The sequence below is a fragment of the Pygoscelis adeliae genome, unplaced genomic scaffold (assembly GCF_000699105.1).
Source record: "Pygoscelis adeliae isolate BGI_AS28 unplaced genomic scaffold, ASM69910v1 Scaffold66, whole genome shotgun sequence".
NCBI classification, from domain to species: domain Eukaryota; kingdom Metazoa; phylum Chordata; class Aves; order Sphenisciformes; family Spheniscidae; genus Pygoscelis; species Pygoscelis adeliae.
In genome coordinates, this window is record NW_008825167.1 from 8,834,899 (window position 1) to 8,851,666 (window position 16,768).

A 16,768-nucleotide genomic window follows, 5' to 3' on the forward strand; every position below is an offset into this window, starting at 1 on the left:
CTTTAAAATCTCTCTCAAAAGATGAAGAAAAATGAGCAGATATAGTGCTATTTATGATCAAGCATATTTTTTTCTAGAAAATCAGTCCTGTATTGGACAAGATGCCTGATCAAAAGAACTGCCACAGATCAGTTACTCTAAGCCCCTTCTTTTGTGTGTGTGTGTGTGTGTGTGTGCATCCATCCATTTTCCATGTCTTTAAAAGAAAAACACTTGAGTAAAGATGACAAAAAAGCTGTAGTCATGTTCTTCCCTGTCCTCTTCGGCGTGAGCAGTGTCCTTCCAGACCACCTGCTGGTAAAAGTCCCTTGTTATGGTGACATGCTACTGAAGGAAAGAATCAAATGGTCTCTACTGAAGCTCCAGGGACTTCCCATGTGATGTAAATTACCTCTGAAGAAAGGCTAGGATTAAGGCCAAATCTTTCTCGGTAATGTGCAGACAGCATCCATGCCAAATTAAAATGTTCATTCCATGTAACAGGTTGTAAATCTATTCCACCTATCCTTAATGACAGGAAATCAAACTCAGACACATAATGAATGCAATGTGACCAACTCTTTTCAATGGATGGTAATTCAAAAGGATTTCAGTATGGCTTCACATTTCATAATTGCCAAGCGTACAGAAAGCCTTAGTGGATGCTGAACTTGGTTAAGTTAACCACTGGCAGCCCCTAGGTTGCATACTCAGGATGATTTGCCGTGGACTAGTTGATCAACATTTTACAGCTGATGTGAATTGTTGGGACACAAGAAGTTAACATACTTCCAGATCTGAAGTAGTGTTAAATACTGATAAAACCTTGAAGATCTTGTATTACTGCAAAGCTAGACCTTTTGCAAAACTCCACACTGACAAAAAAAAACCACCAACAAAAAACCAAAAAACAGCCAAAAAACACACCACTACCACATTACAACAGGAAAAAACCAAAAAACAACTATCAAACTCAGCCAACCACAGAAACTTGCTACCGAGTTCTTTCTGCCATGCTACCACAAGGTAAACAAACTCATCAAGCCTCACAGTTACAGGTTCTTATGGGGACTAGTTTTATTTTGTGTTGGTGTTTACACTGTGAGGCTTGATAAGGCCAGAGTAAGTCTCAGTTAAATGCTTTAGTGAACTTGCTCTGCATTTGACGGCTCCAAAATCATCAATACTTTACAGAAAAAAAAAAATTCTCCAAGTGAAACAATAGCATTAAATTAGCCACTTTAACTAAAGGGTTGTCTTTTCAGATACAGTCGGTCTAGAAAAACTCTTTGCTGATAGATGCCTTACCAATCTCTTCCAAAAGAGTTTTACTAACAGTATTCTTGGAGCAATGGGCACATAAAGAATATTCAGTTTTCCACAAAGGTATGGAAAGCAGTTAAAAAAAACCCACCACCATACTAATTTTTCAGTTGAGTTTAGCTGAGGAGATAAAATAGATGATTAAACAAAACAAAAAACCAAAACTCCTTTACCTTCAAATACTTGATGATTGTTCTTGAGTAGTGTCTGCAGGCCTCCATATTCACTCTTTAACCTTTTTAAAGTCTCTTTATTTAAGTGTTCTGCTACTTCTTTCAAGGAAAGGCTTTCTGCAATAAATAATGGTGTAGCTATTAAAAATGTATATATATAAAATGCTAAGAAAATGTAACTTTTATATAGATTAATGATTATGAGCAGAATCTATGAATTATTTACCAGTACTGCAGCAACTTTGTACTCCTAATATCATGCATGATATATATTTTACATGTATATTGTCTGTAAAATAGCAGCTTTCTTTCTGCAGGACTCAAGTCAGAATTTCCACAGTAAGACACATTTTTTTATTTTTCCTGCTTTTTTTTACAGTAGCATATAACCCTTATTGCAATAAGCACTGTCTACATGCATGCAGTTAGAGAGAAGAGAGAATGACTCAAAGGACCTCCTGTAACAGCAACATGACAAACTACAGTGAATAAATAATAAAAATGGACAGAGGAAGATGGAAAGATGGTAGCAGTGAGAATTAACTGAATGCTTATAAAATTAACAGCAACTTTTATTCTTTTTCTTCCTAAGACTAAACTAAAAATTTCTAATCGTGCTGTAACCAAATGGCACTTCAAAGCACTTCTTACAAAATTCTTAATAATTAGCCATAATTCTGCAAGTTTCTTCTTGGATAGTTACATAATATTCTCCACAAATGGATGTAGAGTGTTCTGCTTTGGTAAATGGGAAGGAGTTTGGGGTTGGGTTTGGTTTGGTTTGGGTTTTTTAATAAAAATTGATTCTGTCCTAGTATTTAAGTGTAGAGGGAAAAAACCCTACACCAATTTCAAAATATTCTTATATGCCTTATTTGCATCCCAGTGTGTTACTGCACATATGTTTTATTAAACATGGGGGGGGGGGGGGGGGGTTAACAGGGGGGGGGGAGGGGAAGGTCTTTGATTGCTACTGTACTGTTCTTGGCATTTCCTGAAATCTATTTCACTTACTAAATTTACAAACATGTAAATTCATTGGAAAAGATATCCTCTACCAGCAAAAGAAAATATAAAGGAAAGACAGTTTCACCTCCTTGATTCCAGGTATTCGTAGTTCCACCATGAATATTAGAGCATGATTTTTGGGGGGTTGCATTTAACAGCAAGTTTGCCACATTGAGAACCACATCATCTACAAAATCCTGAGGGAGGGAAGCACAATTTCTGATTTGTTCTACTTTTTCTCTGGGTTGAAATCCAGGCATCCAAATTGTACCAGCAGTATCAGTCTCATTTTCAGGAAGTTCCGAGTCTGCTTCTTTGCATACACTATCAGAGTGATCCTTATGATTAAATCCAACTCTTCTGTCACACGTGACCACAGCACAGGTCTGACGATTATTAATATACTGTGTTATCTGCTTGTCAATCAGAGCACATTCTGTAGGTGGATAGGTCCTATTTTTTCCAATAAGGCACACCTATTTTAGTAGAAACAGGTAAATCACTATTTATACAGAGTCCTATACTTACACACGGCCCCCCAACCTGCACACGTCTTATGCAGGCTTCTAAACCTACCTACAGGAGATATCCATTCAAACTCAATGCTCATTAACATCTGAGGGTTTTTTAGCTTTAGTTTTCCAATACTGGTGCCACAGAAGAAATCCAGTAATCAAGCCATAATCCATCATGCCATACAAGCACAGAACAAAAAGATTGTTCCCGACCCTCAGATTATTTGCAAGATTAAAACTGGACACCTCTTCCTACTCTGACAACATTTCACTTCAAATTTCACAGGACATGAAAAACAGCAAAATTAAGTACAAATAAGAAACATAGGCAGCTGGAAAAATTAAGGCAAAAAATGAGTTTTGTAAGTTTTCCATCCTATAGGGTGGCATAAGAAATAACCATAAAGCCTTCCAATCTTTCTTGTCTTTAGGATTGTACCTATGACTTTAAGAGCAGATTACCCAAGAAAACAATAAGTGCTTTTAATCTCTCTTCAGAGCATATTGTCTCAAGTAATGCAACTGAATATAGTCTGATCTTAGAACAATAATAATGAATAAACATCCATATGCCTCAGAGAGCTAGCAGCTTTAAAAAAAAAGACAAAAGCCCCACACAGTCCAAAATTACCCTTTTTGTTGATGGAATTCTAAGGCAATCTTCTTCCACATGAAAGCCGCATACAAATCCCACTTGGGCAACAAAATCGAGATATTCTCTGTACTGAGTTTTCTTGCTTTGTCTTCGGCTGTATTTTCCATGGAAATCAAAGAAGCAACATGGCAGCACAAAGTAGCAACACGAGTAGGAAGACCTACAAAAAGGGTAACAAACTGCTGAATGTAGTTATTTCAAAGAGCACACAAATTTAACAAATAACCCACCAGATACAAGCAATAATGGAAATTTTTATTAAGTGACAGAGCTTCATGTTATATGTTCCTCTTTCAGTAGATCTATTAGTATAATCAAAAATACCGTTTCACAAAGTATTTCCTATAGCAAATTACTGTGCCAACTTGGTTTGCAAGACTAAATCTCTAGATATTAAACTATTGCAGCTGGTTGTGAAAAGCACAACTGTTCAAGGAAAGGCAGAACCAACAGCAATTTTATTTAAAAAAAAAACCAAACAGATTCACATCTAAAGAATAAAAATCAGCTGTGTTTTTTGAAATTCAAAAGTAAAATGCTGTACTGAATTCTATGAGAAAGTCAGTATTACATCCATGCTTCTCCACAGGAAGAGAAACATTTTGTAAAAATAATCAATTGGCATCAAAAGCAGCAAGTCCTGCAAGGAAAGCAGGTGTGGCTGCAAAAGTGACAGCTTTCACCAAGCACACACAGGTAATTATGTTTTGTTTTTTAATTCCTTCCCTCCCGCTCCCCTCCATCCACAGATACCTAGCTGCAATTACAGGTATCCATGGTGTTAATTCATCTGAATGGTTTCCTATGAGCCAGTCAGTATCTGGAAAGAGATGACTGTCACCTGGCATGATTGTAGATTCCTAAAAAAACCAAACAATACATTAAGTGAATTTTATCACAGGTTTCTTTATTAACAAATAAAAGGCATTTAAAGTACTAAGCAATAATAAGAAAATCATACAAGCTGACAAATACAAGGTGAATGAGAACCACAGACACCAACAATGTTTTCCTCAATCTGCACTTTTTGCCGGCCAGTAATTTTTTTATAGCTACAAAGTAGTAATTTAGCAACAGCTACCCACAAAATATTGGTCAGACAAAGAGTGGAATAACAATTCTGATTAAGATATCTGGCACCCTAAATATTTGTAAACAAATATCATACATTGGATTATGATTTCTTGCCATTCTCCTTCTGTTGCACACGTCTCGACTCAATTTTTCAGAAAATCACTTAATTTGCTATGCCTTACAGTCCTAGGACTCACACAGCAATTAATCAGAACACAGCTTCACTACTATCTTCTCTTCTTTCACAGACTTCCCAAATGAAATCCTAATATACAGAACACCACTCTTCACACGCTATCATTCACGTATAATAAACCTAATCCAGCCTAACACTTTCCCTTGACTATGTTGCCATTCCATCCCCTTCCAAGTTGTGTCACGATGACCTTATGATACGTGCAAAATCAGGAGCAAAAATAGGAAACAACAGGTTACAGAAAGGCGGCTTCTTCGTTGGCCTTTAGAACAGCATTTTGCCTTGTGGAAATCCAATATATATGGACTGAGGACACATCAGCACAGAATTCTTCCCACCATAACATTGACTCACAGAATAGTTATTAGTCTCAAGAATACCCTATTCTGATATCCTTGAAAAAAACCAAAAACAAAACCCACAAAAACACACACACAAACTGCCCCCCCAAACAAACAACCAAAACCAACCAAATGGGATGAATTCTTCACACAGGTTAAATTTTTAAAGTTCTAGAGTGCCTTTAAAGTTTGCCTTTCTCATACACACGTTTTCTTACCTAGAACCAAGTTCAGCAAAGAAAGTACTTAAAGATATTGGTACTATGGAAGTACATATACATACTCTTCTCTAAAAACGTGCAAGAATCTCAAAATAATTATTGGGCAGATTTGAAGAAAAGTTTTAAATTTTAATCTCCACAGACCTTTAGGAAAAGCCACGAAAATGATGCACATACTCTCATTTTATATACAAAATGCATGTTTTATGAGGTCAAAATTCACATGTATATGCAAAATAGTACCTCCATAGGAATTAAAAAAAAGAACACTTAATAGGGAATTTCAGAAGTCTCAGACTACCTCTATTACATCCCAATTCCCCTCTTCTCAAAGCACTGTGTTAGGTGTTTTAAGTATCAGTATGGTGTATTATTGTTCACTATAAACACTATCTCTGACCATTTTTGGTTATGTATATACATTTCTAGATAATATATGTAACAAATTTCTTTTTGGCAGGTTAGTAGATGTTGAACCAAGTGTTTGATAAGTGTTTTCTTATGGTTGATTAAACAAGTTACTCCTACATTACTTTTCAGTTTTGATCATTCAATTTAGACATAGCATGAATTATCAGTGCCATACTCCACATTTTGACAGTGACTCATAATCAAATTTGTATTCACCATGTCTGACAGTGCCACCTGTTACATTCATTTATATTGTTAGTATTGGCACTGAATGTCACAGATGGCAATATTCATCCTGCAACTCATGCTTTAAGTAAAGATCAAAACAAAATTAGCTTCAAGGGTAACAAAAGGCTGTGGGCAGGTGCTTTCTCCTTCTGTGGCTAAAGGAGCCTTACAAACTCATTTCACCCTTCCTGTTTGTTATACAACTCCTTCCCACATAAATTAGTACTTTCCTTGTATGCATATTTTGGTTATTTTTATTGTTTCTGTCTGGCTATTTCAAGTGTTCTGTGAATTTTTTTTTCTTTTAAAAAAGACAAATAAAATCCATTCTTTTCTATTTTGTTCCTTCAGGCTGTAGAGAGGAACAGCTGATGCTCACAAGTTTCTCTATGAGTCAAGAAATTTGAGGAACTTAAACAGCCAGACCTTAGTATGAAATGAATGTAGAAAATTCAAAGATTTCCACAATACAGAAACAGGGGAAGAAAAAGGAATATATAACATGAAGGAAAAGAGAAAATGCTGTTTGGTATGATCAGAAGTGATGAATATAGTACAACAGGAATGAAGGAGCACCACAGCTTGATGCTTTGGATTGTTCCTTGAAGCTTTTCAGTAAGATCTGGTTGCAGACTGCAGCAAAGGAATCTGGCAGTTTTGGCAATCTGTACCCAAAATGGCAGGGTGGCAAAGAGAAGGCTGCGCAAGACTGTGAAAGCTCCACCTCCCATCTGTGAAAACTGCTGCTCTTTTGTCGGTTTAATGCAAGTCGTTAGCATTCAAAGATATGTTGAATTAACTTTTAAACAAAACTACTAGAAAATAACTACAGGCAGAAAATTATTTTAATACATTGGAAGCTGACAATTTTTGAGAGAATGGAGTGAGAAATTTTAGGAGTCTAGAGAACAAGAAACCATCAACACCTCACCTCCAAAGGGCAACTGTTCATCAGTACCACACTTTAACAAGTATCAGACCAAGAACAGCTGGAGTTAAAGTGAATGTTCCTGTGCTCGAATTGTTCCTGTTCTCATAAAAATGTTAATGTGGAACTTGAAATATAATCCATCTTTCAGACTCATTTTCCTGTTCATTTTTTTGAAGGCTATTATTGCAATTACTTACCACAAGGTCAGTACAGCAGAGGATTTGGTCCTTTGAGGTTCAACAACAATTTTGTCCCCAAAACAGCACACAACACTAGGTCAGAATCACTTTCAAGAACAAACTACTCACAATTTTGGATACTAATATCTTTTATGAGGTACAGTGGTGCAAACAAAGCTGCTTAATATTGATCTTCCAGTAAAATCAGAGATTGTTTCACGGTGTGCATGTCTGTACATGCAGTAGAAAATCATACTAGTCTTCTCAGCTGACAAATAAGTAAGTTGCAAATATGCAAGGGTATGATACAGCATTGCTCTAATAATCCCCTTTACAACTTACTTTTTAGTCCCGCAAGACATATGGGTGGCATCATACCAAACCCACAGATCACTTTACATGTGTCTGTAACCCATTACGTTTGATTACATTTGCATCAACACAACCTGAAGCAATGAAAAAAATAAAGTTACGAAACAATAAGATTGACATACATTTGCATAATACCTCTAAATGAGTTTCTTGTCCATACATGTCCCATATTTTTCTTCTCCTCACATCAATTCCTCTACCTGAATGCTGAAATATTTGAACAAGTATCATTTTCAAGTACTACTTTCAGCAGAAGTTGTCAAACAGGCTCACTAAATGCACACATTAACACTGATTATTTCATTCATACTAAAATTTAGACTCATCATGAAACACAGCTTCAACATTCAGAAGCTGAATACTTTTAATCCCTTCTTTCCTTTCTAAATATAAAGGGAAAGACTAGGAAACATCAAGAGTATCTCTGGTTTGAAATTTTACCTGGGCACACCTATTGAGACTGCTCTTGAAAATGTGGATCTCTACAAAAGTAAAAGCCAAATATTGTTTTTTATTTGTTTGTTTTTAAAATATCAAAACCTTTCACAAGGCGAGTATTACTGTAGCACCCACAGGGCTCAGAGAAGAGTGCTATTCTAAACAGTCCTTGCTGGGAGAACCACATTTCAACTACTGAAGTCAATTAGATTGTTCAAGTCCAAACACACTTTTCCCTGTGTGAACTGCTGGAAAGAGGAAATAGGACTGGAAACTAAAGCAAGAAATAAAGAATGCATAAGTAATAGTATTTGAACTTCAAGAACACTGTGCAGAACTAACCAAAATCAATTACTAAAAAAAGTCTCATAAAACTCTCACACACGTGAGTTTTTGACAGTCAACAATGACCTAATGATGTACGAAAAGAAACATCTACAGGGAAAATAGCATCTTGTATTAGATGAAATTTTTCTGGCCACACAAGGATAGACAGCTTGTGTTAAGAGAACTTGGGACTTCCCCCCGCCCCCTCCCCCGACATCTATTGATCTAATAGGAGATATTAATCTCCTCTACAAATTTTACCATGTTCTCCCAGAAGTGTAAAATACAATTTTCTGAAACAGACAGACCCAACTTCACTGGGTTTTGTTCAATCTCACTGGCCTTTTTTTGTTGTTTCAGAAACTATACCTCAAGAAACTGAATTTCGCTGTTGCCACATTTTCACTCCCGAAAGCACAGTATGTTGTTAGGCATTTTCAGAATTAACAAATCCCAGGATTGTTTTTAAAGATATAGACAAACATTGTCAGGACATGACAAGTAGAATTCAACTTCGATAAAATTAAGTTCATTAAAAACTTCTCATTTAAAGGCTCTTGTAAGAGTGAATCTCTATGTTAAGATTCCCTACTCCTTTCTGCTTTGTCTACAGCATAACTAAATTACACCATTACTTTTTCTTTTCCCTCTTAGTTTCTTATCTCAGAAAAATAGCCTTGAATTGAAATGAATTGCACTAATATAAACAGATAAATAAGTGAAAGTTTTCTAAAGCTCTAGCTACCAGGAAAAAATCCTAGCAGAGTGACAAAATCCTATTTTAGCGACATGAATTAACTGAATTTTGGCTATTTGCATGCCAGATAAAAGGAAAGCATAACAAGAATATTGACTACCTCTATTTTTTAATTATTATTTTAAAAAGCACTTATTTACCCCTTCATTGTTTAGAATATGAACCAGTAGACCATTTCCACATCCAAGATCTACAAATGACTGTTTCTTGGTCAACGCTTTTTCCTTTCTCTCTTCTTCCCAAAGAATCTAAGACAAGAAAATAAAACATTTTAGACTTCTGCTCTCAATTTTCCCTGTAAGAAAGCACCAAAGGTTATTGGAAATGAAAGGAGAAAGCTGGAAGAGAATGCAGATGTGACAGAAGACATCCCCTGTACTCGGAGAAAATAACTTTAGAGAAGAAAAAAAAAAACCCAACTCAGAAAACACTAAAACTGTTTATGGAGAGGGGCAGGAATTATGTTGCAAAAATATCAATCATTTTCTAATTTTCGTGTCCTCCACTCCCTTCTGAGTCACTGGAAGTTGAAATTAATCAAGGCTATATAACCCTGGGCTAGAGTGAGTATAAATGTAAAATAAGCTGCTAGAACAAAGGGTGCAAGAGATGAACAGAGGAAGCAAGCGCAGCAGCAAGTAAACTTCAACAGTGTCTCTGCAAGTAACACCATGGAAGCATTTATATCACTGTATGAAAGAAAGAGTTGGTGGCAGAGCTAAAAATAAAAACCAAAATGTTCTTTGTAATCAGTTGGCTATATATTGGTACGTGTCACCACTTTCTACTGAACAAAGTGTAACTTACCTAGCAACAGTCAGCTGCCCCAAATTCTACATCAGCTAAAGGGACCCCAAATCTTCTAGCCCAATTCTAGTCCCTGCTCTGTACACAAGTAGTTACTTTACATAGTTATATAATTCATCATTAGTTAATAACTGGATGTTTGTCTGCAGGGCGTGGATTAGTCTCTTTCTATCACCATCAAATTCTTTTTCCTTCAATGAGAAGCTACAGAGCACACATTCATCAACCTGCACGCTTATTTTTTACTATGACTAACAAAAATCATCAATCACACAATAATTAGTATTTGTAACATTGCTGCTTGTTAATTTGTCAGTTTTGCTAGAGAGAAAGAAGCTGCAGATAATCCATGAGATTATCAGGCTGTGTTTACATTTTTAATTGTATCATTAAAAATACATTAAATTTAATTGTATCACCAATCATTGCACTTTTGCACTCCAGGCTGTATCCCAGAAATCCCTAATCAGCTCCTACACAGATCACACCTATCCTCCATCGCCTGCTGAGTTTCTCATGATGCAAACTGAATAGTTACTTCTTTGGGCATGTGCCTAGACAGTAGGTGACCTTAATATGACTCCAGAGTAAAATGAGGTTAGATGCCCCCTCCTCCCATCATATCAATCTAGATGCTGTAAATCCATAAAAATTTAACACTGGACCTACCTTCTCTTAACCACCTGTTTAACATACTTCTAAATAATGAGTTATTATATACCATCATATAGATATCTGAAAATTTTGCAAGGAGGTTAGGTTATTAATACCATACTTCAAGCTTTCATTTATATAAGCCAGTTATTAGATGACTGTAATAACTTTTTTAAAATTACTGCTATGTCAGCTAAAACACATTATCACTGTAAACTAACACTCGTGCATAAAAATTTGCAAAACATTTTCAAGAGTGTCATTACAGAATTTTCCTATGGCTACAACTATTTTAATTCCTAACATATAGGAATTAATTTTCAAGATAAAATATTATCATGGTGGTAAAAATGGTAAAAGAGAAGTCTGTTATATAGCTCTTTCCACAAGCCAGAATCATAGAATAGAATAGTTCAGTTGGAAGGAGCCTACAACAATCCAACTATCTGACCACTTCATCATAATCATTTCTCTGAAGTAAAAAGTTCTATCACACCAATGTGACAATCAAGATTTTGAGAGTAGCCTAGGTAAGTCAGGCTTCCTCAGACTATTTTAAAAATCTTTATGGGAAAAGAAATTGGGGTTCTAAGTTTAAACAGGCAATTATCAAAATAAATTAGTCCTCAACAAGTTCTTTACATGAGCTAACTTATTTACAAATACTGATTTAGAGAAGACACAACAGGTATCTACATTATACTTCAAGGTAGACATGCTCTTAACTGCACTCTGGATGGCAGTCAAAAAAACATTGATGCGCCTACATAGTGACAAATTTTGATGCTGTTTGAAAACCTGAAGTTTCTAGTGACTGCGGGTGGCAGAGTTTTCATACACTCTTGAATAGGTAGGTGCCTTAGAAAACTGCACTAAGCATTGATCTGCCTTCCTAGCATCTACAGTTAGCCTTATTGCATTTGAAGATGGAATTTGAGCTGAACTTTTATCAGGGAAAGGCAAAGCAGTGAAAAACCTTTAGCATAAAATTAACCAGTCATAGAAATATGTATAAAACAATAGCTTCTGATCTCCAAATCGGTCCATCTAATCACTATTTTTCTGCTACATCAGCATTTTTCACTGTATCACTTAAAAAAAAAAAAAATAATCTTGTCTGTGTAGGTCATAAACTGCCTGTGACAGAGAACTGCAAATCTTTATCATATTTTCACAAAGAAGTTCTAGGATCCATCTAAACTTAATTTTCATTGTTATTGTGCTGATTTTTGTAATACAGGGCAGTATAAAAAACAAATCAACTGGTTTTCCCTTTGCTTTGTCACCTTAAATTTTTTTTCCAATTCTATTATAAAACGCTTACCTTCTATCACCACTTATTATATGTAAATCTCTGAAACTCTGTTTAGAGTACTACCAAAGATCAGAAGACAAACACAACTTGAATAGTTATAGACATGAATTCCACTTTAAGTTACGCTTGAAAACATTGTAATAAGAACTTTGTATCTCTGCTTTAAGGAGAGCAAAAGCAAAAACTAAAAAAAACCCAAAACAAACAAACAAACAAACAACCCAAAACACAAAAATCCAACCCCTTTCTCCTACCCCCTTCCTTTTGCCTTGTATGCCTGTAATAACTTCAGGTCATTCTATTTTAAGGAATGCAACAAGTATAAAATGAAAATACTGATTTTCTTTAGAGAGGTTCTATTATTAGGAAATAGAACCTTATAGAATATTATTAGGTAAAGCAGTTCCATACCAGCAAGTAAGCGGCAATGGCAACATCTTCATAAACAAATTTCTCAGGATCTGTCACTTCAGGCCACACCTTTACGAAAAAAAAAAGAGAAAAAATTATTTTCTGCACCATCTGAAATTGCTTCAAAAAGTGGTCAGAGTGATCTGCATACTCAGTACTTCAACAGGTTTCCGCACTTCACAAGTTTTGCATTTTAACCTCATTAAAAATAAAATCAAACAGTCTTTATTTACATTCTTTGTGTATGAGAGTCACACAAAAGAACAGTGGCATAACGAATGTCTGCTGTCATCCAATCAATAAAGTTTCCAAGAACATTATGGCTCCATATGTGCAGCTCATAACAAGTAAACTGCGGCATCTGTTCTGTAATAGAGCATGCATCCTTTTGCTTAACTCTCTCGGGAGAAAGATACTTATATTATCAATGTTGCACATAACAGGAATAACATGAGCATTTGTAAATTTATTTTCACAACGTAACAGGCATAGAATTATCCTGGCACAACAGAACACAAAGAGTCAAAACTTGAAGTAGGAAGACTATTTTGTAAATGAGGAATTGAAACAAAGATTAAAATGCTAAACACTAAGTCTACTGCAGAGCTCGACTGAACCTTACCCACAAGTCCAATTTTCCTCTCATATGTATCTTCCTGTTAGTACAGAAACATGAACAACCTTTCAACATTTTCACAATATGTTTTACAAAAGCATTTACCAATTTTTTTGCTTGTAGCTTGAGCCAGATGTATAAGGATATAGGTTACTTCATACAGCACTTAAGATGATCACTGTCATTTTTCAGGATTCCCAGGATAAAACAATACTACAACATTGCTCCTCTAACTCAGAAAGACATACTAATACTGCATCTAAATTTAAATTGCTTCTTTTATTAAAAAAAAAAAAACAAAAAGAAGAAAGAATTTAGTGAAAGAAGCAGTCTCACTAAACAAACAACAACAGAAACAATTATAGGAAAACATATTATTACCGCATTTATTGCCAAACTTACCTTTACCATCTCTCTGTATTTTTCTTTAAGGTCTTGATAAACTTTGCTGTATTTTGCTACAGAAATGAGCGAGAGTGTACTTTTAAACTCACTGGGCTTTTGCTCCACAGACCATTTAGCCAGTCTGGACAAGAGTTCATTTCCAAGCCATGCTAGTTTGGGGTATGCAATTCCATCTGAAAACCAATCTTCTGGAAATGGAGCTACAATAGACACAGACCTTTAAAAATAAAATAAAAATTTTGTATAAATACAGTGTATTTCATTATGTCAGCCAACTCAAAAAGAGAAAAGAATGATTAAGTGGAAAAAAATCGGCAGATCAAACAGAGGTGTAAAAATAGACTGGAGAATAAGGAAATATGTAATACACAAAACCAAAAGGAAAATAAAAGTGAAGTTACTGAATAACGGAACAGTCTCCCCTGAATTTTGTTAGACAGCTCATTATCTGCCAATTCAAACACTGTATATGAGAGTCCACGCTACACTTAACACAATGACTGAGGACTCGCATATGACGAGCAACCTGATTTAGCAATACATCCAAAGACTAACTAGTAAAAGTGAATTCAGGAAATTCATGAAAACAACAGAAAAATTTAGGAGGAAAATATACCAGTTGGCACATTTCATTATGTCATCATCTCTAACTTTATTTAGATTTCATTAGAGCTATGCCCTCAGATGCTCAGGACCAAGCTGCAATGGTCTACACTTCAATGACTGAAGCTCAGTAGGTTCCAAACAGCAATTCCAATTTGACCCTCAACCTCCCTAACACCCACAGAACCTGACCTCTCTCACAGGCACAGCTAGTTCCTCGTGATCAGAATACACATACTTTCCTAGACCATACACATGTACAGTCAATGTATACACTCAAAGTTGAAACAGATTTGTTCTGTGTTGATTTGGGTATTGTACATGATTCATTTTTAACTGAACACTATGCACTAAGATCACATCACTACTGTCATTTACTAATCAAGCAGGAAGTTACACAAACCAAATCGCCTAGACACCAATACTAAAACATGCTGTGATCCTTGCAATAACTCAGGGTTTGCTTCCTCTCTCACTCCCGGCACTTACCATTCCTCATCTTTTATGTGTGTAAGCTGAATTTGATAAATATTGCACTTTTTAATCTGGTATTTTCCGTCACTGTTTTCCTCCAAAGGCAGAAAGGTCACAGTCCCAGTGTCAACGTCTGAAAAGATATGTAAATAGTGATGTATTATTCCGTGGTGCAAACTATCCTGGCTAGCACCAAAATAAACTTCTGCCTCCTTACTACGTTAAGTGCAACCTAGTGAGGCAAGATCTACGACAATACAGGAAGAACCACAACGCTAAGAATAGATCCGTTTCTCGGCGTGCCTGACAGCTGAAACTACGGAACTGTTTGAATTCTCAAAATACAGCATTCTGCTGCATGATGTTTCCAAAATATCTAAGGCTGACCAGTAAAACTATTCATTTTCTTTAAACCTAACTATTTTAATAAAGTAAAAGCTAGACAATGAGATTTTTCTAGCACAAAACTGCTGCTTTCCCCTACCCCACAATAAATCCAGAGTCCTGGGAAGCACATTCCAAATTAACAGAGACTTACATATCACCCCAGTATTAGATAAACAATCAGTGCAATATTAAAAAATAATCAATAATATTATTAGTATCTATCAATTTTGCCATGTTCAAACACAGGATTTATTGTGGGATTATAATTAATTATAGCTACACTTCCGTTTTAGCATCATGCAGCTTTCCCAATTAGAGTTCCTGGACTAAGCACTGTGAAAAAACACATTATCTACTCCTAAATTAGTATCTCATAACTCTGAAGGGAAACTACCTGAGAAGACCTGTTTTTAGGTGAAGGCGCATGTATTATGTAAATATATTATGTTCAGCAACCACACTACTGATCTTAACAGTATCTATCACCTGTGGAATAAAACGTTTATGTCCAGTGACAGATTCCAAACACTAGAGATTTTGGAAGAGTTGAGATAGGCTGACAAACAGCTGGCAACACACTCGAGTGCCTCTACCATATTTCAAGAAGATATTCTGCAACTTTTGTCACATTTCATTCTCTAACATCAATCATGCATGTACCATAATTAACTCCTCTCTGTTTTCACTTATGTAGGAGTGCATCCTTTTGAAATAACTTACAAACAAAAAGGCGACTGCAGCGAAAAATGAATGGCACGATAAAGCCTAGTACTCACATGCTACTGAATTTTTTTCTAAATCTTAATATCTTAATTTATTCCCTATATCCTTCCTATAAAGTGACTCTAAAAGCATTTACTATATTCTTTATGGCATATGATATGTATGCATTATTACTTTATAAACCAGTTGCAAAAATCTTTTTAGCTGTTGTTTATCCAAGGTGCTTTCTTCAGAATAACTTCTCATTTTTGAAAACGGTTTTTCAATTACCATCAAAACAAACATTCTGATAACTGCAAATCTTCAAACTAAGAATGCTATGCTGGCCAAGTAATCAAATTTCAATGGACTCCAAAATTTTCTGAATGAGACAGAAAAGAATAATTAGCAACAGAGCAAACATCAATTCTTGCTATCTCAGTCCATCCTCAGCCAACCCCCTCTCTAACATTTTTTTTATTTTAAACATATTAATTAATAAAATTATTCTCCTAGGCTTTTTATTTTTTTTCCAAAATTTATCTTAAAAAGGTGTCAACCTATACCCTATGTAAGTTTCTTTGTATTAGTAGGATTTACTGCAGCATATCACCATCATACAATGTAAAAAAAACCAAACAAGTTGAGCTTCATTTTTACGCAACACTAAACAATAAGAAAGTCGACACATACAGTTCAACTTGGCCAGGCAAGTGCCAACTTTTCTTCATTAACTGCATTTTCAAAGGCTACCGTCACCCCTTATAAGCCCGTAATTAGGTTTGCACTAGAAGCAGTGTTTTTGTGTGGGCAGCTTACTCATGACAGGAGCTTGCACGATTGACTTCTTGCCTCTTCTTTTTAAGGAAGACAAAAAGATGAGACATTTTCTATACCTCTTCCTCAGGAGCGGTGTGCCTGGCTTCCCTAAGTGCTTTCCCATCTCAGCAGCACCTTACACGTAACACACGAGCTCTTCCCCTACTATGCTTTCCTAAGGCTGAAGCCGGGGTCACTTAAACCATAGTCCTACAGGTGTTTGACCTCTGTAATATGTATTTCAACTGCCGACACTTCCTAGCACAAGAACAACAACAACAAAAGATAAAAATGAAAGATAAAAATCTAAGCACACGATAAAGACAAAAATCCATCAGCACTCCCACAAGTAGGAAAAAAGTGGTATTTATCTCGTTTGCGGGACAGTCTCGGACGGGACAGGTCTGCAACAGACGCAGCTCCCCTCAAACGCTGCGCTCCGGCACC

At 35.8% G+C, this 16,768-nt stretch overlaps 1 protein-coding gene across 1 annotated transcript in view; it reads right to left on the reverse strand.

The window, feature by feature from the left end:
- TRMT44 (tRNA methyltransferase 44 homolog (S. cerevisiae)) overlaps positions 1–16,768 on the reverse strand; it is a 19,593-nt gene that overhangs the window by 1,535 nt on the left and 1,290 nt on the right. Inside the window, exons 2-10 of the mRNA XM_009328888.1 lie at positions 14,429–14,546; positions 13,334–13,553; positions 12,316–12,384; positions 9,269–9,376; positions 7,742–7,813; positions 4,407–4,513; positions 3,630–3,813; positions 2,569–2,959; positions 1,476–1,592 (exon numbers count right to left, since the gene is read on the reverse strand). Coding sequence (XP_009327163.1) covers positions 1,476–1,592; positions 2,569–2,959; positions 3,630–3,813; positions 4,407–4,513; positions 7,742–7,813; positions 9,269–9,376; positions 12,316–12,384; positions 13,334–13,553; positions 14,429–14,546 — 1,386 coding nt within the window. The remainder of the gene's footprint in view (positions 1–1,475; positions 1,593–2,568; positions 2,960–3,629; positions 3,814–4,406; positions 4,514–7,741; positions 7,814–9,268; positions 9,377–12,315; positions 12,385–13,333; positions 13,554–14,428; positions 14,547–16,768) is intronic.